The 21,199-nt window shown below is 46.3% G+C and overlaps 1 protein-coding gene across 4 annotated transcripts; it reads right to left on the reverse strand.

The window, feature by feature from the left end:
* Positions 1-1,559: 1,559 nt before the first annotated feature.
* Positions 1,560-19,786, reverse strand: AKAP14 (A-kinase anchoring protein 14). 4 transcript variants are annotated; one of them, XR_014460905.1, is made up of 7 exons: positions 19,650-19,786; positions 10,490-10,625; positions 8,609-8,700; positions 5,925-6,104; positions 5,283-5,423; positions 4,466-4,518; positions 1,776-1,842 (listed from the first exon to the last, which is right to left on the reverse strand). XR_014460905.1 is itself a non-coding variant. In XM_083160584.1 (6 exons), the coding sequence occupies exons 1-6, from the start codon at positions 19,779-19,781 to the stop codon at positions 1,758-1,760; spliced, it is 678 nt and encodes a 225-aa protein (XP_083016710.1). In that variant the 5' UTR covers positions 19,782-19,786; the 3' UTR covers positions 1,560-1,757. The 4 variants fall into 4 exon arrangements, 3 of the variants coding, with proteins under 3 accessions (XP_083016710.1, XP_083016712.1, XP_083016711.1); XM_083160584.1 differs by lacking the exon at positions 5,283-5,423 and having other exon boundaries at positions 1,560-1,842; XM_083160586.1 differs by lacking the exons at positions 5,283-5,423; positions 19,650-19,786 and adding an exon at positions 10,872-11,134 and having other exon boundaries at positions 1,564-1,842.
* Positions 19,787-21,199: the final 1,413 nt, after the last annotated feature.

The raw sequence follows: 21,199 nt of genomic DNA on the forward strand, positions 1-21,199 counted from the left end.
ATGGGCCCCCTTCACCTCTGGGCCCCATAGCAGCTGCACCCCTTGCACCTATGGTAGTTACGCCCTTGGCAGTCTGGACTGCTGTTGCTGCCAGCCGTGTACCCCCTGTGAATATCTGCCTGTACATGAGAGGACACATGTACCCAGGAGTGCAGCCTGCACGTGGCAGTGGCAGCACCAGCTGCTGCTGCGCAGGACAGGAGAGGCAGAGCAATGGAGTGAGGGTAGAGCTGCCTAATGACTCCTTGGGTCTCTTAAGACAGTGACACAATTGTCTGAAGTAACATACATTCAAATGATTGTTTTGACACTCAATGGCTGAGAGACAGAATGGTCATTAGCCTGACAACATGGAGTTGGGACCCACAGAGAACCACTGCTTTAGAGCATTTACATCTTTATCAGTGCATTACTAGATTTGTAGTTGCTGAATTGATAAAAGAACAGATAATTGATCATTTGGTACTCTTTACCTAGCACGGCGCCCACGATCTTGATCGTGGGCATCGTGAGGTAAAAAATCGTGTCGGTCGCGTCGTATGCGGGCTAAAGGTGCCCGCACGCGACGCGATGTCCACGATTTCCCATTGAAAACCATGTTAAACATGGACATCGTGTCGGTCGCGTCGCGGCCGGCTATAAATGTGCACACGATGGCCGCGACGCCCACGATTTGCCATAGGAATTAATGTTAAAAGACCCGATGGACACGATTTTCAGGTTAAATGGCTGAATGGACCCGATTTTAGCATAGGAAACAATGTTAAATGGGCCTTAGAGCCCAAATACTTACCCTGAACTCAGAAATGTCCCCCCCCCATTTTTTACGCCACCCCACGATCAACGTGAACCCGAAGCGTGGCGAGCGCAGCGAGCCCGCGAGGGGCGGCGGTACGCGTCCTCCGACCTTTTCATACCCCCACTATCCACGTCGGCCTGGAGTTGAGAATAGAATAGTGTGGCGAGCGTAGCGAGCCACCGAGCCCGAAGCGTGGCGAGGGGACGCGGATACCTTCACAGCTAGACGCGTCCCCTCGCGGGCTTCACAGGTGTCCGTGGCGACGCGGACACCTGTGAAGCCCGCGAGGGGACGCGTTTACCTGTGAAGGTATCCGCGGGGCTCGCTGCGCTCGCCATGCTTCGGGCTCGGTGGCTCGCTACGCTCGCCACACTATTCTATTCTCAACTCCACGCCGACGTGGATAGTGGGGGTATGAAAAGGTCGGAGGACGCGTACCGCCGCCCCTCACGGGCTCGCTGCGCTCGCCACGCTTCGGGTTCACGTTGATCGTGGGGTGGCGTAAAAAATTGGGGGGGCCATTTCAGAGTTCAGGGTAACTATTTGGGCTCTAAGGCCCATTTAACATTGTTTCCTATGCTAAAATCGGGTCCATTGAGGCATTTAACATGAAAATCGTGTCCATCGGGTCTTTTAACATTAATTCCTATGGCAAATCGTGGGCATCGCGTCGGGGCCATCGTGTGCACATTTATAGCCGGCCGCGACGCGACCGACGCGATTTCCATGTTTAACATGGGTTTCAATGGGAAATCGTGGGCATCGCGTCGGTCGCGTCGCGGGCACACATAAATGTACCCGCGATGCCCGCGATGGGCGCCGTGCTAGGTAAAGAGTACCGATCATTTTGACCACATATTGGTTATAGTTTTACATGTTTTCCTTTTATATAATAAGTTGTTAGAAATCACTCTTTGGTGTGACTGTTGGCTTTTTACTGACTGCCGTACAAAGGTTATTAAAATGTTATTCTGTCCATCATTATAATCTTGCTTTCAATTATATCCTTCAGCCATTTTTCTCTGAATCGTGTCTGTCCGGGTCTAAAAGATAGGGATGAGAAAAACCAGTCAGTACACACAGTATGTCTCTTTCTGTGCAATGTAACGCCAGCCTGCAGTATAGTAATGAATGAGAAAATAACAGAACACTACTTTCTCAGCCAGAGAGAAATAACCAATATACAGTAGTTACTATGGAGATGTTGCATTTCAAAAGTAGTGAAACGACAAACCGCAACCACGTGGGCTGTGCTTAGAATAGGATTATATTAGAATTCTTAATTGTTTATTCTTATCTGATTTATATTCATTGAGGCAAACATCTTATATGTAATTCAGTAAAGGTGCCCATACACAGTGCGATGATCGCACCCGTTATGGGCTGGATCCCATCGCAACGCATGCATTTTGCATGGGATGCGATCAGAAAGCAGTACAAAAAGAATGTGCAGCACATACTTTTTGTACTGTGCGATGAGATGCCCGCGGGATCGTGTATTGCACGGTGGAAACACCATGTATGGGCTCCTTAAGTTTGGAGTTCAACAAATATTATGAATCTTATGCATAATACAATAGATGGGTAGATGTATGAAGCAGTGATAAGAGAGGAGAAGTGGCTCATTGAAACCAATCAGCTGCTCTGTATAATTTTATATTATGCAAATTACATATATTAATTCAGTGCTGATTGGTTGCCATGGGCCACTTCTCCCTTATCACTGCTTCCTACATCTACATATTAGTGAGCACTTTTTTTTTTAGATGGACAAATACACATATAATGCCCCTTTCAGACCGCACTTAAAAACCGGTATTTTGAAGATTTTTAACCATTTTAAAACGGTAATCTGTGTGGTCTGAAAGGTGCACAACCACTTTACCGTTTTAAAAAAGCAGGTTTTTTAAAGCGGTTAAAATGGAGGGTCCTACCCGTTTCAGACCCGGTATTTTGCATCAAAATTGGGTCTGAAAAGTGTCTTTCGGGAAATGGCTGCCCCTTAGGAAAACCTGTTTAAAAAAAAAAACTGTCTTTCGGATGGGGGCAGCCATTTTCCGAAAGTCACTTTTCTTATAAGTGACTTTCGGAAAATGGCTGCCCCCATACGAAAGACAGTTTTTTTTAAACAGGTTTTCCTATGGGGCAGCCATTTCACGAAAGACACTTTTTTTTTACAAGTGCAATGCATCCGTCCATACTGCCGGGATCCTCAACACGTCGCATCGCAGGAGGTACCGGCTGCACGGGGGGGGGGGGTGGGGGGGGGATTTCCTTAAACACATTGGGGGGCGGGTTGTGTGTGTGTTAACCCGCGGGCGGGGTCGGGGACGGTTGTGTGTGTGTGTTAACCCGGGGGGGGGGGAGGGGAGGGGCGCGTGCTGAAGACCGCACTGGCTTAGACCCTGTATTTGGAAAGCGTCCAAAAACGGGTCTGCCAGTGTAAAAAAAACGCCACTTAAACGGTAATATACAGTTTAAGAGATGCGGTGTGAAAGGGGTTTTACCTGGCAGACCCGTTTTTGGAAACTTTTTCAAATACAGGGTCAAAGCCAGTTATGCGGTCTGAAATTATCTAATCAGCCAAGCAAGTTGACATTGACAAAAGCAGTAAATGAAAAACATCCAGTGAGTGGCAGTTCTGTTGGAGAAATGAGAGACCAGATGAAATGAGAATGACCACACTGGTTCAGACAACAATCTTGATTTCTGGTGTAGCATGCAGACAGTAGGGCCAAGATTTTGTGTAAATAACAATAATTAATGGATCTTTTCCGTTTACCACCACGCAAGCCTGAACTATTGTTGCAATCAATTGTTCACCAGGGATGCCTATCCTGGAATTGGTGGGATCCCAAGATTTCAGGTACTTTTGGCTGGGATTTCAATCATGGATTGGAGCCCCCAATCCCAGGATTTTGGGATGAAAATGTGCAAGCTCATCTTTTTCTGCCGGGCAGCGCTCGGCTCAGGTACAGCCCGGCAAGCATGTAGCGCAGCTGCTCGGTGGGATGTTAGAGTTTATGCTGGACAGCCACACACATATTGCATTGTGATAAATCACATGTTTAAAAAGCACATGCGATCACACATGCAATGCGATAAATATTATGTGCAGCACATATCTTGAGATGAGAGATTCGACCAGCGTGCCCGCACATGGCGTCGAGTGACACGTGCGATCAATGCGAATTGTCACTGCGATTTATCGAAATATCACATGATTGTACCGAGATCTCACAAGTGTATGGGCAGCATTACAAAATCCAGTCCAAACAGTGTGCACTTCAAGAATATATTTAGAATATATTCTGTTTACAAAAAAACAAAACCATGTCATACCAAATCCTGCTAATTAGTGAAAGTAGAGGTGTCACTATCCACCACATAACGTCACACACATCGGGCAGTGCAGATACATCTACAGGTGTCCTGTGTGCCACGGGCTTATACAGCGTAATGTTGCTTTTCATCTATACCACAACAGATATATGATAAGAATGTTTTTAAATCATTCCCATATGGTTGCATGATCAGAGTATAAAAATGCTATTAGGGGTTTTTAATGTTTTGTATCATGTAATTTGGTTTTGTTTTTTTATTTATAATTATACATATCCCGTTTATAGATTGCACATATTAACCAAGCTACTTATTTTCTCATACCTGTGTACAAGTCTGTTTGATTCAAAGATAAAAAATACTTCCACTGGTAAATTCTGAAAAACAGCAAATAAATGACACCGTCATAAAGAATATAATTCAAATTGGTGCAAATAAACCAACCATCCTGGAATGGGCCTTAAGGCTTACAATCTACACACTGATTATTTTCATCAGGTGCTAATTGAGCGGTTATTCTCATTATAGTCAAACATTGAGACCTTTCTAGAAAAAGGAGCCAGCCTAGTGGAGATTTTACATTTAAACAGGTGAAATGTATAGATTGCCTAAATGTTTATGTAATTATCGTAACACCACCACCACACTGAGTAACAGGGGTGAAACCCCAGCCATTCAAATCCTATGTTTGGTCCAGTGATCGCTCCTATTTGTGGGTTCAAAAGTCTTAGGGGGGTATTCAATGTTCGGGTCACGGCAGACGAGCTTGCTCGCCTGCCGTGACCCAGTTCCGTTCTCGGTCAGCTCGACCGAGAACACGCAGGCGGGATTCAATGTCCCGCCTGCAGCGGGGCGAGAAGGGGGCGTGGCCGCGAGTTGCGGCCGGGAAGTGACGAGCTGCAGCCGGCAGCTCGTCACTTCCCGGCTGTTCTCGGCAGAACGAGCCCGACAGCTAGAGATGTCGGGCTCGTTCTGACAGGAAACCCTGTTCAATGCTGTCGGGGAAGACAGCATTAAATAGGGCCCGTCGAGCATCTCCCCCACGGGAGATGCTCGACGGCGATTGAATCTCCCCCTTAATCTGACTTTCCAATAATTATAGTAAAAGTAGAATATGTATCGAGTGCATTGTGGGCCATACCTTGCTTTAAGCTTTGGATGGAATTACTTCTCTTAACGTTGGAGTGAGATAGATCTAAGCTTAAAGAATCAGGGCGTTCCCTTGGGAGGCGAAGTTTAATTCACACATGGTTCCAGAAGTGGAGAAATCATCAATGCCGTCCTGGCAGCACAGAGGGTGTAATGGTTAGCATTACTGACTCACAGCACTGAGGTTTAATTCCCACCATGGCCCTAACTGTGCGGAGTTTGTATATTCTCTCCGTGCTTGCATGGGTTTCCTCCGGATACTCTGGTTTCCTCCCACAATTAAAAAATATACTGGTAGGCTAATTGGCTACCAGCAAATGAACCACAGAATGTCTGTGTGTGCGTGTACATGTGGTAAGTAATATAGATTGTAAGCTCCACTGGGGCAGGGACTGATGTGTATGTTCAACTATTCTCTGTAAAGCGCTGCAGAATATGTGTGCGCTATATAAATAATTGGTAATAATAAATAATCTATTGTAGCTATTATTCTTGAATACCACAAAACATATAAATCTTGCACTTTCCCATGGTAATAATCAGCATTTGCTGTGTGTATATTTTAAAGCATATATTTAATTGTAAAGCCCATTTTAGAACTTTGCAAGCTGCTCAACAAATGACTAATACTTACAGTGGGCTTAATTTTGGAGACCTTTACTGTAAAGTAGACACAGGCAGTAGCCCTGGGAATTGGTTTCCTGCAGGTTGGGATACTCCATCTCATTCTATAATGAAACAGTTTGCTGAACTCCTTCTCCTCTTCTCTTAGAAAGTCTGTACAGTACAGCCAGCTCTCATGGAATTCCCAAGTCTGTTCTCAAAATACAAAGATGCATCTGCTATTAAGCATGTGACTTGCGTGTTTTAGACATACTAGGCTGTCCCTATATCAGTGCATGTCTTGTGGCATTTCATTTGGGCATCATGGGTGTAGTATCCCTTACATGCTCTATCATTCTTGAGGATCCTTATTAATGTCTGGCAGCCTTTCGGTCATATTCCTAAACACTCGCATCTGATTTTCCCTGTGATTTCTCCCACATGAGGATGACCCCTCTTCCCTTCACCCCTATACTTTGGGGTTTGCCTTGGTGGCTCTCATTTGTCCCCCTTTGTGTTTGGCTCTGCTTCACTAGATGATCTTATCTGACCGGCTATACACATATCTGCCAACATTGGAGGAGACTGGGGCGTGGCAGGTGCGCAGCAAATTTTGGGGAAAGGGGCCCCCCCCCCCCCGATAAGAGGGACATTTGGGAGGTATGTATACATCTCAGCTCCTCCTGTGTGCAATGATATTTTTTGGCCTGAAAAAAAACATTATGGTATATTAGATCTACAGTGTCTAGATCAGTGATGGCTAACCTTAATACTCCAGCTGTTATTGAACTACACATCCCAGCATGCCCTGCATCAGTTTTAGCATGGCCAAATAGTAAAACTGTAGCAGGGCATGCTGGGATGTGTAGTTCTCCAACAGCTGGAGTGTCAAGGTTAGCCATCACTGGTCTAGATCTACGGTTAAAAGGTCAATAACTATTTGTCAACAGTCAAAATGTTGACCTGCTGGAAAGGTCAACGTGAAAAAGGTCGACAAAGATTGACATGAGTTTTTCATGTTTTTTGTGTTTATGTCCACATAGGTCAATAAGGGAACTGTAAAAGTGTACTGCATCCCCTCATATGGCTCACTGCACTCCTCACACTATTATAATGTAACGCTATGTCCACATGGATAATAAAGTATGAACAAGTTTTTTGTTTGTTTTTTACAAAAAAAACATGAAAAACTCACACGATTTTCTTTTGTTATTTTTCCCCCCACCCCTTTTATCATACTTACCTCATCCCCCGATGTCCACAGCGGCCTCCTGGATCCTCTTTAGGGGCATCTGAAGAGGATCCCGAAGGCCGCGGTGGATGTCGGGGGACCATCGGGGCATTACCAGGGGACCAGGTAAGTATGGGAAAAAAAATATTCCAAAAATCACTTATCCAAAATGCCTGTGGTCCCCAGCATTTCTGATAAGGGATACTCAACCTGTATAACCCTGCTGAGAACAGGGCATAGGTGGGGGGCAGTTGAGAGAGCTCATACAATCAGCACCACACCATGTCATTGTAGCTTCTACTAAACTGGGAGCATATACTACTGTTCACAGCAGGAGTAAAGCAGGCATATATACTATCCTTGCAGAGCGGAGCACATGCTGCAATCCGGGACAGCTCTGTAAAATAAGCATAATGCACCTTTTCTAAGCCAAATTTTAACGCTTGTGATTTACATGCATGTTCTGTCTAGACCAGTCTGGGTACAAGTGGGAACAAATCTCATATTGGCCCTTATTCTGATCGGTGCGGATATTCCCGAATTCTTACGGTGCGGCCCGCACGCCACGGTGTTCTGCCGCGTGCGGCCATCGTCCGTAGAAACGCCCACGTGTCCTCCGCATTTGGACGGACTCACTCTTTAAGAACAGGGCGTGTTTACGGACGACATACAAACCATGCGTGTGCGGGAGAAACACTCCGATTCTGCACGGTATTACAGAGTATTACAGAGTATGCACGGGAATACCGCATCCGAACGGGAGCCAAGCGGTGCTACCGCACGTAAGCGGTGTATTTACGCCAAAAAACCCACTATTATGTCTATTCTGCAATACATCACATGACCCACTTATTCAATTACCTATCCTCATACAAAAATGCTTATTTGGAATTGGAATCAATTAGATGCCAATATATCCTTACAAGCATGCCTAACACATGCATTGCACACATTAACCCTTACAGCAATTGAAGTGCAATGGTTTCAATTAAAGCACTGACAAGCATCCTATTAGTGAGTAATGAGTAAAGGAGTCGATTCTATTGGGTTCAGGTGTTAATGCTTGTAGTCATTAGGCGGTCCGTTCGCCTACCGCAGGAACGAGTGGTGTCCGCAAAGCAATAGTAGCCTTTTGGACACCGCACATTTCTTCCCTTTTTGTTCGCGTACATTCGGAGTGGTATCCGAATGCACGCCCCCCAACATAAGTGTACTCCCCCGTGTCCGCCCATGTTTCCGCCCCGTTTTGCCCACTTTGAAACTACGCCCATGTGTCATTCCGCATGACGCCCATAATACGCCCATATTTCCCGACTGATTGCGGTGAACAGTTTTGTACGGGATTTGCCCGAACAGGTACGGAGTCAAGGCGTGGCACATGCGCGTTGCGTTCTCCACGCATGCGCAGACGCCGTAAAGACGCGATCCGAAAGTATGCGGAAAAGTACGCGTCAATCAGAATAAGGGCCATTGTAATATCTTACAGAGACGTATTCTTCAATTTGCTTTTTCCCCAGCTCCACGGTGAAATCCTGACAGGGAAGCCATTTAAGGTTCTTCATTCCATCTTCCTGCTCTGAAACAAACATTGGCAACATTAATGTACTGAACTATTTTAGTGATCTAAATTTTTTTAGCAGGGTTCAAGTTTAAAACTGATGGCAGCCATCCGCAAATGTAATGTTCTGTTTATATACATGAGAAAGAAACACCCATGGAAGGTACAGGGCCCCACTTATTAACAAGACTTATTACCAGCAGCATACTTCACTTAATTTTGCAGCGATACTTACGGTTATGCCATTGGTATTTAACATTACTTAATGCTGACATTCCATGGCTTGGTAAATCCAGCAGCACTTCAGCCCCCATAGAAACCTGCTGCATATGGGGGCTACATTTTGTTTCTCATCCAGAAGTATTGCTTAATCATCAGTCACCAGGAGCATTATGGTTGACATATCAACATGGACAGAATGTCGACAATCTGGTTCACAGGTATAACTATCTCTTACCTTAATTTCTAAACCTAACCCTATTGCTAATGTGACATTTTGGTCATGTCAGCATTTTCCAGGTGTTGACACTTATGATGTTGACATTTTACCATATCAATATCATAAATGCTGACATTCTGGTGTCAATATTATGAATGTCGACATTTTCACCATCAGCAATTTGAATGCCAACAGTTGTGGCCATGGATGGCATACTGAGAAGCTGACATTTTTTAAACTGTACTTTCAATTTTTTTGTTTAGAGATAAATTGGTCATAGTATTAAATAAAGTGTACAGCGGCTGATACCTACAAGATAGCAGAAATGAAATTTAAATTGTTTTCTCATTCTCTAGTCAGCATCCAGAGAACAACCAAGTTATTGGCCTGGGAAATAGCATTTTTGGTGTGACTAAATTCTAACAGCCATTTTGTGCATTCCAGAATAATTGGGTATTTTACTTATCATACAATCTCTTCCTGAGTCCATCTGGAGAATGCTGCGTCATTACCACTGGGGTTAGAGTTTGGGCTATAGAGTTTGTCATTTAAACAGATAAAAACAATCCCTTCCCATCTCCAACAGCACCTCAGTCTAAGTTTAGCAAAGCCACGAGGAAGAGAACTCCGGAATGTTCTCATTTACAACAGGCATTCATCCTTGTAAGGTGGCAAATGAGAAGGCTTCAACTGGACCTACACAACCAGTGGGCTTCAAAGTCTCAAGATGAAGCCATCAGACATCACAAAGTATGGAGTGAACCATTCAGGATCAGAATATATTGCGCTCACCACAGACCACTGTCCTCTTTTACTTACAGAAGTGGCAGGAGGTGGACGGTTACAGAATGTAAACATCTGCATACAAACTATATATATCTGTATGGCAAGGAATTAATTCAGCATTTCCAATACCTATTGATTTCCTCCTTTAGACTAGATGTTAACATCCTCAAACTCCATTGTAATTTGTATTTCTCTCTATTAATCTCATGGAACTTCCAAATTAGGGTATGTGTTTCATCCTCTCATTGCCTGCCCTCTGCAGGAGATCAAGGACAAGGCAGTAGAAGTCACAGCTGTGCTTTCATTTAGGCCTCATGGTCCATTGCTTGGAGAATGCTTCTGGAACAGTACTAGCCTCTGGCACTGTGGCCGATATGCTACGTCAGGGGCTGACTCTGCATATTAATCGTGTTGTCTGTGTAGGATTTGCAACATCCTTCTGTTTTAGTAAGAGTCTCACTGCATGTGTTTTTTCTCCTGTCTCTGCTCAGCTGCTTAAGGTGTAAACCCACTGGTGGATGGCCGCCATGGAGTATATGAAAGGGAAGAAACTCATAATAGAACTGTCACTATTTTTCTTACCTTTCGCTCTCTCCTCCGCGGGGGCTGTGTGTAGGGATCTCAGGCTATCCTGTGCATTTTTTATGGCAGTGTCTACAAGGGCACAAGCTTTTTCTTCTAGAGCTGCAATGTAGGTTTCCTCAGATTCCATTTTATCCTGGTTTGAAAAAAGAAAAGAAACATTTAAGTATATATTAAGTATATATAGAGTAGACCCTCCAATAAACCCCGCTATCTCCCATCAGCTAGTGAGCCCTTCTGATTCTGCGTTCTAACCTGAACTACTTCCACCTGTGCCACAGCCCACCACAGTGCCAGGGTCTCCTCTCAAAGAAGCCACAGAGAGAGCCTCCCCGGGCACCACCCAGCTCAGTAGAGGCACTTCTCTGTATACCTCCCTCACCTCAGGTCTTGTCGCTCCTTTCTGCTGGAGTTTAGTAGGACAAGGAGATGTACAGTATGAGACTGCTGGAAGGAATGGGGCACAGGTGTAGGTTAGAGGCTAATGGTAGGCATAGGTGGAGGTTAGAGGCTGCTGGAAGAGTAAGAAATGGGGAGGTTAGAGGCTTTTGAAGAAAATGGGACACGAGGAGCTGTTCGCGGGCAAGGGGTGGGTGGCAGCGGGAATGGGTACACTGGGTGTTCCCATGGGTACGCGGGTGGGCAGATGCCTGCCGGGGGTGGGCGGAGATGTGATGTGTGGTGGCACTGTAGGCATGCAGGGGGATGATGCTGTGGAGATGCAGGAGGGATGTCTCTGGAGAGACATAGAAGGATGGTCTCTCTGGGATGCTTTATCACGGAAGTTCACATTTTGCCCCCAGAGATTTGTTTGTGGATAACTGAAAAATAAGAGTGACACCTATGGCATAGGGAACTTCATTTTTCTTTTTAAGTGACCCAACATTGTAGCCTCAGCTGGTGGAAGGAGTGTTAAGAAGACATCTAGAATGTATTTCACACTATCATAGATAGGCCATGGGAATGCCTGAGAGAGTCAGCATGCTTTGAATGCTTGCAAACATATAGTAATTTTGTTTTTCAATGACAGAGGATTGTTACGCCAAAGCTTTGTGCCTCTGTTCATTCTGCAATAAAATGGATTTATGAACATACCCAAAAATGATCTACTTGCTATTGCCGGTTCATTGTTTTGATGCCATACATTCTGCAACAAAGGATCATTTTGACCTTTGGGGTTGTGTGTACTATTTATGTCCCGGACGGATGGAAGTGCTCAGCAGGGGCCAGGATCTATGATCGCCACCACTGCACTGCCTTACACTTACTCTGTTCACTACCTTTTGACTGCGCCTGTACAGCAGCGCAGCCGAGCAGCACGTTGGCAGCAAGAGAAAGGAGACTGCTGCTGCGCTGCTATCCAGGTTAAGAAGTGTAATGCCTCAGAAACCACTTGTTAAAATGTGCTTAAAAATTGGAAATAAATTGGAAATAAAAGCCACAGTAAAGCTCCATACAAACTACGGGCCAGATGTACTAAGCTTAAAAAAGTGATAAAATTAGGAGTATGAAAATACAAGTTGGGAGCTGATTGGTTGGTGGTTTATCTGTCTCCATGTTATCACTTTTCAAGGTGTACATCTTGCTCTAGATGACAATTAAAAAAATATAAAAAAAAGCCTAATGTTTACACTCAATATCATTAATGATGCAGCCCCTCCCCCCTCCACCTGCTAAACACGCAGGCCGATTTTGGTTTTATAGCCAACGACCCAGTGACATCACTGAGCGATATTGTTTACTGATATTGTTCAGTGTGTACACTGAATATCATTTGCACAGGTGTTCAGAGGGAAATACTGCCGATATTGCTCATAGAGCATATCAGCTAGTGTGTATGAGGAATAAGATGATGTGGTTATCACCTGACAGCATTACCATCTATCCCATATGACATCTGATCGATCCCAATCGAAATTGAAACACCAACCAACCAGATCATGTCATTTCAAATGACTGTATTCAACATTTCCGTTGGCTGGTACTTTTTCTCTCTCCACTTATGTATTTGCAAGCCCCATGGTGACGTCACCACAGTATGTACAATTACTCTTTTCATCAAGTTTTATTAAAATAAATTAAATATCATGTAAAAGAATCATATGTATTTAACCATAGCCTCAAAGCATTAAACAAACCTAGTTCTATTTGAAAATGTGTTTCCAGATAGTCAAATAAAAAACACAATAATATGTATTTATTTTATACTATGACTCACCCATACTAGCTAACCTAATACAGTATTTCTAGAGCAGCAGACTTATCCAGCTGAAAGTGCAATAAGAGATAAATACCTACCAGTACCAGCTTTATCAGCTAGCCAGGTCTGAATGCTGTGAGTCTGTGACTGTCCTCTGGTCATGTGTCACAGCTTGCATGGGAGTTGCAGGGAACAGTGTTTGAACACAACTGTAACCAAGGATACCTGTACTCAGCCAATAGCATCTACTCTGTCAGAAAACCTTCAGAGGTTGGTCACAACTCACAATAGGCTGGCCTGTTGCATGGTTACGGCTTGGTATGTCATGCACAGATAAGTGATCACACTGTGATATAAAGTACTGTAAATGCAGCAGGTTCATTTATACTGTATACAAGCTTTATTTTCATCTACAGTAGTGCTACAGTAGTGCTACGACAGAGCATTTAGGACTGACAGATTTAAATTAAAGCCGACATACATTGGGTCTTTCACTGAAGATCGACAGGTCTTAGGTTGACACAAACAAAAGGTCGACATTGGGAATATTGTCAGTCAAAAGGTCGACATGGGTTTTTCACTTTTTTTTGTCCCGAATGTCGATATAGTCCATACCCTCCAAGTGTACCGATTTAGCCGGTACAGTACCATTTTTTAACGGTCCGTACCGGCTAAAAAGAAATGTACCGAATGTACCGATTTTTCATGATTTGCGGTGGATGCGCTGGTCTGATCGGGAATTCTGTGCTAGTAATGTAGCAGCACCTGTTCCCTATCCCGTGGGGCCTTGCGGTCCAGTCAGGGCAGCCAATTTAATGCTGAAACATCTCCCATCGGCATGCGTTCCACGTGCAGTGGAACGCACATACGCTGATGCCGCGTCACTTCCGGGTGCCGCGGCTTGTCAGCGCTAAACACTTGCCTTCAATGCCTTTCCTCCTCCTTCTGTGCGCCGTTGATATAGCTGGACCCTGAAAGCTGGATTTGTAGCCACCAGCCACAGCAGTGTCTCAGTCAGCTCATACTGGGGTACATATTAAGTTAATGATTGCCCATGAGTTCCTTAAATTAAGATGACAATTATATATGTTATTCTGTTGCCCCAGGTGCCTGATCTAACATCTATTTATATAACTGTAAATATGTGGGGGAAATAAAAGTGTCCAATCAATGCCCAATACACATTCGGAAAGGGGATGTGGCCACACCCCCTTTGCCCATGGCCACGCCCCCTTTTGAACGTGTACCAAATTTTGCCCTTCAGATGTTGGAGGGTATGTATAGTCAGAGGGCAGTATTCAATGAGAAAAGTTCTCCGTGTTTTGTGGAGAATTTGTGCTTTTTTCGCCGTGGAGAGAGGTTTTTTTTCTCCAAAGGCGAGCCACCCTATTCAATGTGAAATATTCTCCGTCTTTCTTAGTGATTCTCGCCGTCTCTCTCCGTGAAGAAATTCTCCATCTTTTGATGGAGAGCAGGAATGTGAACTTTTAAACTAAAAGGGTGTTTTTTTTTATTTTGGTGTCAAAAAATCAGGTTTTTTTTTCAGTGGAGGGCCATGTTATTTTTATTCATGTGCCTATAGCACATGAATATATATTTAATTTTTAAAAAAATATTTTTTTACATTTTTTTTTTTTCTTTTTTTTACACAGTGCAGCCAGCAGGGGGCCGGAGCGCTCGAGCCGCTCATTAGATATTCATATATTCACTGCACCCGATGCACGTTCGGGTACAGTGAATACTGGGTCCCCCGCTGGCTATAGAGGGGGGCAGCCTGTGCTGCCTGGGTCCCAGGGGGGCCCCCTACCCTCACATATGTTCTGTGGCATCCAGGGAGACTTTAATCTCCCTGGATGCCACGTCCCTGTCAGCTCCCTGCTGCGGACGCTCGTCCGCTGCAGGGGTTAAGACTCGCCGCGAGTGGCGGCGAGTCTTATAAACATTGAATAGTGGGAGCAGGAGAGGCAACGAGCCCTCCGGAACACGGAGAGTGCACGGCGAGCAAAAAAAAATGCTCGCCGTGCACGGAGAATATTTCCATTGAATACTGCCCAGAGTGACCAACTCATCCCTTTAATCCGGGACACATATTAATTACACAGGTTCTGTGGCTGGCTTTCACCTGTTTTAAACTGCCACACCTCAAGACTCCATTTCACCTGGTTTTAAACTGCCACAGAACCTGTGTAATTAATATGTGTCCCGGATTAAAGGGATGAGTTGGTCACCCTAGATATAGTGATCATGGACACCGTATCGGTGCACCACGTCCCGCTCGCCATGCTCCGGGCACAGTTCCTTGTTACGCTTGGCACACTATTCTTTTCTTCCTTTACACCTAGGGATGGTAGGGCATAAAATACCGCCTGTCAGCACGTGTTGGCTGAAAAAAGAAAAAAACGTGATAAGCCACGTCGACCTTTTGACTGTCAATGTTCCCAATGTCAACATAATGCTTGTGTCCTCCTTTTGACCATGTCGACCTTGGGCATATCAACATTTTGCCTGTGTCGACCTAAGGCCTGTCAACATTCAGTGGTCAATATATATATTTGCCAATATATATATTGCCAATGTATGTCGACCTTAATTGTGTCAACCTAACGACTGTATACCTGCGCAGGGACAGACAGTGGGGAGAGAGATAACAGCCTGAAGCTGCCGCACAGCCTCTTCCCAGCTCAGCACACGCTGCTCAGTGCCGTGTGCTGAGCTGGGGAGAGACAACTGCAGCAGCTGCAGCCTGTTAACTCTCTCCCTCTTGTTTTTTTTCTTCACCTAGCCGTGGCCATACACCCTCCGGAGGCCTTGCATGGCTCGTTGCGCTCGCCATGCTTTGGGCATGGTGCCTCATTACCAGAGGCGTAACTAGAACTTTGTGGGCCCCATGGCAAAATGTGTAATGGGGCCCCCCTGGCAATGCCCATTACACAATGTGCGACAAACCACAAGGCCCCTTAAACATTATGCGACACACCGTAATACCCTAACACAATATGTGACACACTGCAAGGCCCCATACACATTGTGACACACCGCAAGGCCCCATACACATTGTGACACCGCAAGGCCCCATACACATTATGCGACACACCGCAAGGCCCCATACACATTATGCGACAAACCGCAAGGCCCCATACACATTATGCGACACATCGTAATGGGATGCAGTTTAAATCCCGACGGTCAGGATCCCGGCGTTCAAAATCCCGACGCCGGAATCCCAAATGCCGGAATCCCGAATGCCGGAATCCCGACACTTTCTCCCCCCGTGGGTGTCCACGACACCCTCGGAAGGAGAATAAATTAGTGTGCCGAGCGTAGCAAGGCACCGGGCCCGCTGCGTGGCGAGTGCAGCGAGCCCGCAAGGGGGGGCGATCCACGTCCATATTGCCCATTACACAATATACCAAACACCGTAATGCCCATTACACATTATGCCACACACTGTACTTCCCATTATATATAATAGCACACACCGTACTGCCTATTACATATTATGCCACATAAGTGCCACTTACCTACATGCTCGTTGCTATGGGCTACTTGCTCGATGCCAAGGGTTTCATGCTCTGACTGGCAGAGTAGGAGGGCCCTGCTAGGGCCAGGCAGCAGGGGCCAGTGGGGCAACGTAAGGCTCATCAGAGACAGCCACAGGCCGCAAGGGGGTGGGGCCAAAAACACATGACTGGAGCCTGTCCAGGCCCTGCTAGAGTAGCCTGACCCCCGTGCAGCAGCAGGGACCAGGGTTGCAAGGGCTCCTCACAGCCTAGCAGTGCCACACGGTAACGGCAACTGAGCTGAGGCACTGGGACTTGCTGGCTGGAGACAGTGACAGAAACGCTGTGTGTGTGCAGCCCCAGCATCCGCAACCTTCTGCGCATGCGCCGCCAGCCAGGCCTTTTACGCACAGGCTGATTCACAGATCCTGAGTGCGTACCCACACAACGCTCTCTGCCGCATCTCAGCAGCAGCACTGAGCCACACATGAACTGTGAGCGGCCGCGCCAGCACCGCCGCCGCATCGGACAGTGAGGACGGAGACAGAATCTGGCAGTGGCACTGTGCCTCCTACCATGCCCACGCTCAGACGCTCCCGGGTTCTCACCAGTGGCGTAATTTCGTCCATGTCGCTCGGAGGCAAGAAAAAAGTTGGTGCCCCCCCTAGATAGATAGCTAGAGACAGAGGTGAAACTAGAGAGTTGTGGGCCCAGGTACAAAAATATGCTTCCTCCCCATTCTGAAAATGAGAACAGTGTGCGCCAAAGGAGGGCTGAAGGTGGTGTGTGTGTGTATGGTTAGGGTTATAGGCTGCAGTGTGTGTGTGTGTGTGTGTGTGTGTGTGTGTGTGTGTGTGTGTGTGGTTAGGGTTATAGTCTGCGGGGTGTGTGTGTGTGTATGGTTAGGGTTATAGGCTGCAGTGTGTGTGGTTAGGGTTATAGGCTGCGTAGTGTGTGTGTGTGTGTATGGTTAGGATTATACGGGGTGTGTGTGGTTAGGATTATAGGCTGCGGTGTGTGTCTGTGGTTAGGGTTACAGGCTGCGTGGTGTGTGTGTGTGTGGTTAGGGTTATAGGCTGCAGGGTGTGTGTGTGTGGTTAGGGTTATAGGCTGCGGGGTGTGTGTGTCTGTGTATGGTTACGGTTATAGGCTGCCGGGTGTTTGTGTATGGTTAGGGTTATAGGCTACGGGGTACGTGTGTGTGTGGTTAGGGTTATAGGCTTTGGGGGGGGTGTAGAGTTAGCGTTAGTCTGTGGGGGATGTAGAGTTAGGGTTAGTCTGTGGGGGATGTATAGTTAGGGTCAGGCTACAGGGGTGTGTAAAATTAAGGTTAGGCTATTGGGGTGTATGGTTACAGTTAGGCTGAGGGGAGGGGGTGTATAGTTAGGTTGCGGGGGTGGGGGTATATAGTTTGGCTGTGGGGGGGTTGAATAGATAGTTAGGCTGCTGGGGGTTCGGGTGTATAGATAGGCTGTGGGGTGTATAGGTAGGCTGTGGGGGTGTACAGTTAGGCTGCAGGATTGGGGGGTGTATAGTTTAGACTGCGAGGGAGGAGGGTTTATAGAGTTGTTAGGCTGCATTAGAGAAGGTAACTAGAGAGTAAGGCATCTGAGCTGTACTCACAGTGCCAGGGGCGGAGGTCTACGGTCCATGCGGCAGAACTAGTGTCCTCAGGGAGGTAGAAACAGCTTCCTCAGCTGTAGGCCATCTTGCAGGACAGGCGCGCCGCTGGTGATAATAGCCCATAAAACAGGCCGCTGGCACTGCTGGGTCTAGGCGACACTAAGCCACACCCCCCTCAGCTGGGACCGGCACCGCTACTCTCCCCCTCCGCTCCCTCCAGCAGCCTCAGGTGGCTTTTGACTAGCGGCAGTGTGGGAAAGCCGCGGAAGGGAGGTACTGCGCACCTGGACGATGACTGCCTCCTTCTCCCCGTACAGCTCACGGGCCGGCAAGTGCCTGCGGATTCCCTGTCAGCTTCTGCGCCTCAGCCTCCAGGTCTCACTGAGTAGACGGGTCACGGGCTGTCACCGGAAGAAAGAGGAGGGGGGGGGGGAGCCGGCTGCTTTCAGGCACTTGACTATCTGCGGTAACCCCCACCCTTGCCGCAAATCTCGTCCTGTGTGGTGAGGTCAGGTGTGGTGAGGCTCAGTGGCTCCTACTGCACGGCGCTGCTTCCCTCCGCCCGGCTACTGTACTTCTCCACGGCTGAGGCACGCTAAAGCAGACGGCCGCGGCGGCTCTATACTAACAGAATAAAACTACTGAGGGTGCAGGGGACTGCTTGCTGTTCACGGGCCCCCCCAGCCACCGGGCCCTGTAGCAGCTGCACCCCCTGCACCCTCGGTAGTTCCGCCACTGTATCCAGTGTCCAGTGTGACATATATCCTGTGTCCAGTGTGACGACATATATCCTGTGTCCAGTGTGACGACATATATCCAGTGTCCAGTGTGACATGTAACCATTGTGTGACGGCATATATCCATTGTCCAGTGTGACGACATATATCCTGTGTCCAGTGTGACGACATATATCCATTGTCCAGTGTGACGACATATATCCTGTGTCCAGTGTGACATGTAAGTTGTGAAGTGGTGAGGGAGGTAAGGGAACACACGCCTAGCCAGTCATATCAAACGAATTAACCTTAGCGGTAAATTGGGTGACAGATGTTGCAGACTGATAGACCTCACAACCTAGATAGGGGTCTATAAGGGTAGACTAGATAGGGATCTCCAAACCAGGGGTCCTAGAGAGGTGGAGGAACTCGGTTATCTGCCACCAATTACCCCCCTCCCCTCCACCCATTAGGTGATGGATAAGGAGGCAACTGGTAATGTTTTCAGAGTTCATCAACCTGATCACGACAGATAGGGGTCTTATTAAATTTTAAACTGATCAGAACAGATAAACACTTGCCGCAGATTAGAAGTCAGTCTCTGCACAGACCGGCGGCTGCGCAGGAAACTCATACAGGGGAAATTGGGCCAACTACAGTAAATGAAAACAATTTTGTGAGCTGTTGAAGTGATCAAAATTGACTAGAAATGAGTGGAAACTAATGTTATTGAGGTTATTAACACTTTAGGGGCAAAAACAGGCCCAAATTCTGTTATTTTAGCAATTTTTAGCATTTAAAAAAAAAAAATCCAGATCCAAAACCAAAACCCGCAAGGGTGGTTTTGCCAAAACCAATCCAGATCCAAAACACGAAGGGAGATCCAGATCCAAAACCAAAACCCGAAAAAGTGCCCGCCGCTCATCTCTAGTAGTTTCACAACAGCTGGAGGGCCACAGTTTGGACATGCCTGGCTTCAGTGCTGGAAGAAATAATTAGATTGACAATTGTACCGATAACTTTCCTGAGACTAAAATAAGAAAAACAGCGCTGTCATTTACTATGACTAACAGGGAGCGCCATCGCATATCACAACTTATATTGCCGCCAGCAATCTGTACCTTTCCGCCTCTGACATTTTTGATTTGGAGGATTCCTCCATTTTCTTTTTCAAGACTGCATCTTGAGTTTTTCCAATTCATTGTCTGATTTCGGGATGACAGATCGTACACCGAGCTTGTTCTTGGAGTCATGTTTTCTTTCTAAAAGAAAGAGTGCAGACACCATAAAGAGAGCAACTTAAAACACATTTCTCAGCAGGAAACATGTAACAATAATAAAAAAAACCAGTGCATTTGGTTCCAGCTACATATAACAGCCATAAACACAGAAAACACCTCAAAACGACAGATGTACGTAGTAAACATGATTACGCTTAAAAGCGGAGAACGTCGCTTCTACTAGGGAACTATTACATTATTTAAGGAGCAAGAGTCTGAAATCACAGTAATAAATACATCCTTAGATTGTAATATAATAAAGTAGCAATCACTAAGCGAGATGTGGCCAGCATCACGGCGGTCTGAAGACAGGCAATGGAGCCTACAAAGGATCAGTATGCTGACAGCGGAATACCGACAGCTGGAATCCTGGTTGGCTAGTATTCGCACAGGCTAGCGTACAGCCGCGAATTGGGGGAGGGGTGTAGAGATCAGTTCAGGATTAGGAGGCCGGGTATGCGGGTTAGGCACTAGCAAGACAAAAAGTTAAGATCAGTCTGCTGGGCAGAGGTCTGGAGTGTTATGGTTAGGCTGCTGCAAGAGAGGGGTAGGGTGAAAGGTAGGGGGGATAGGGTTCAATCCCTCATGGAGCCCATGTTTTTTTTTTTAATGCCAGCATTCCTACTGCCGTGATATTGTATGTATCGCCACTAAACAGATATACTAAAACCCATGTACACAATAAAAATTCACATTTATTGTTAACAGTAAATTTAATTATGTGAAACAACTGCTTTCAAAATCATACATTTTTGAGCATTGGCCATCCAGGGTTCATTAAGTTCAGGGGCACATTCATCGGAAAGAATACAGTGGCTCCAGACATTACTAGCAGAACCAGATAACTAATGTGACTAAAGCGGAGCATCCATCAGACCAACTTTCCTCCGACCGTCCAACTGAACGATATTGTTATTGTTCCAATATGCCGTTTGCTCCCAAAGTGGCTGCTCTAACTAGTTGGGAAGATAGAACAGGTTTAATTTTCTCCAAATAGCAGTTCAGGTGTAGAATAAAGTTCCCCCCAACTGACCGATATGTAGGCGGACACTGATCAGCAGGAGAGGATCAGTGCTGCTGATGAGCACCTACAACAGCACCGTCTTCAATATCCCCTGCACCCGGCTTCCCCCCCTTCAACCATGGTGAGCACAGTAACCCCCACTTGGGATGTGCAGTCACCTGAGCTACCATAATTAATAATGAATGTATGGTTATTCAGTTGATAGTTAGCAGCACGCGTGATCTTGGGGTCTGCGACTCTATACTAACTCCACTTTGTTCATGGCACCCATAATTACAGTGTTTGTGAGCAATGACCACACTCAAACTGTGTATGAAAAATAAGTGACACCAATGGTTGTTAGTGGTACCGGCCCTGTACCCATATC

The sequence above is a fragment of the Crinia signifera genome, chromosome 9 (genome assembly GCF_055691185.1).
Source record: "Crinia signifera chromosome 9, ASM5569118v1, whole genome shotgun sequence".
Taxonomy (NCBI): domain Eukaryota; kingdom Metazoa; phylum Chordata; class Amphibia; order Anura; family Myobatrachidae; genus Crinia; species Crinia signifera.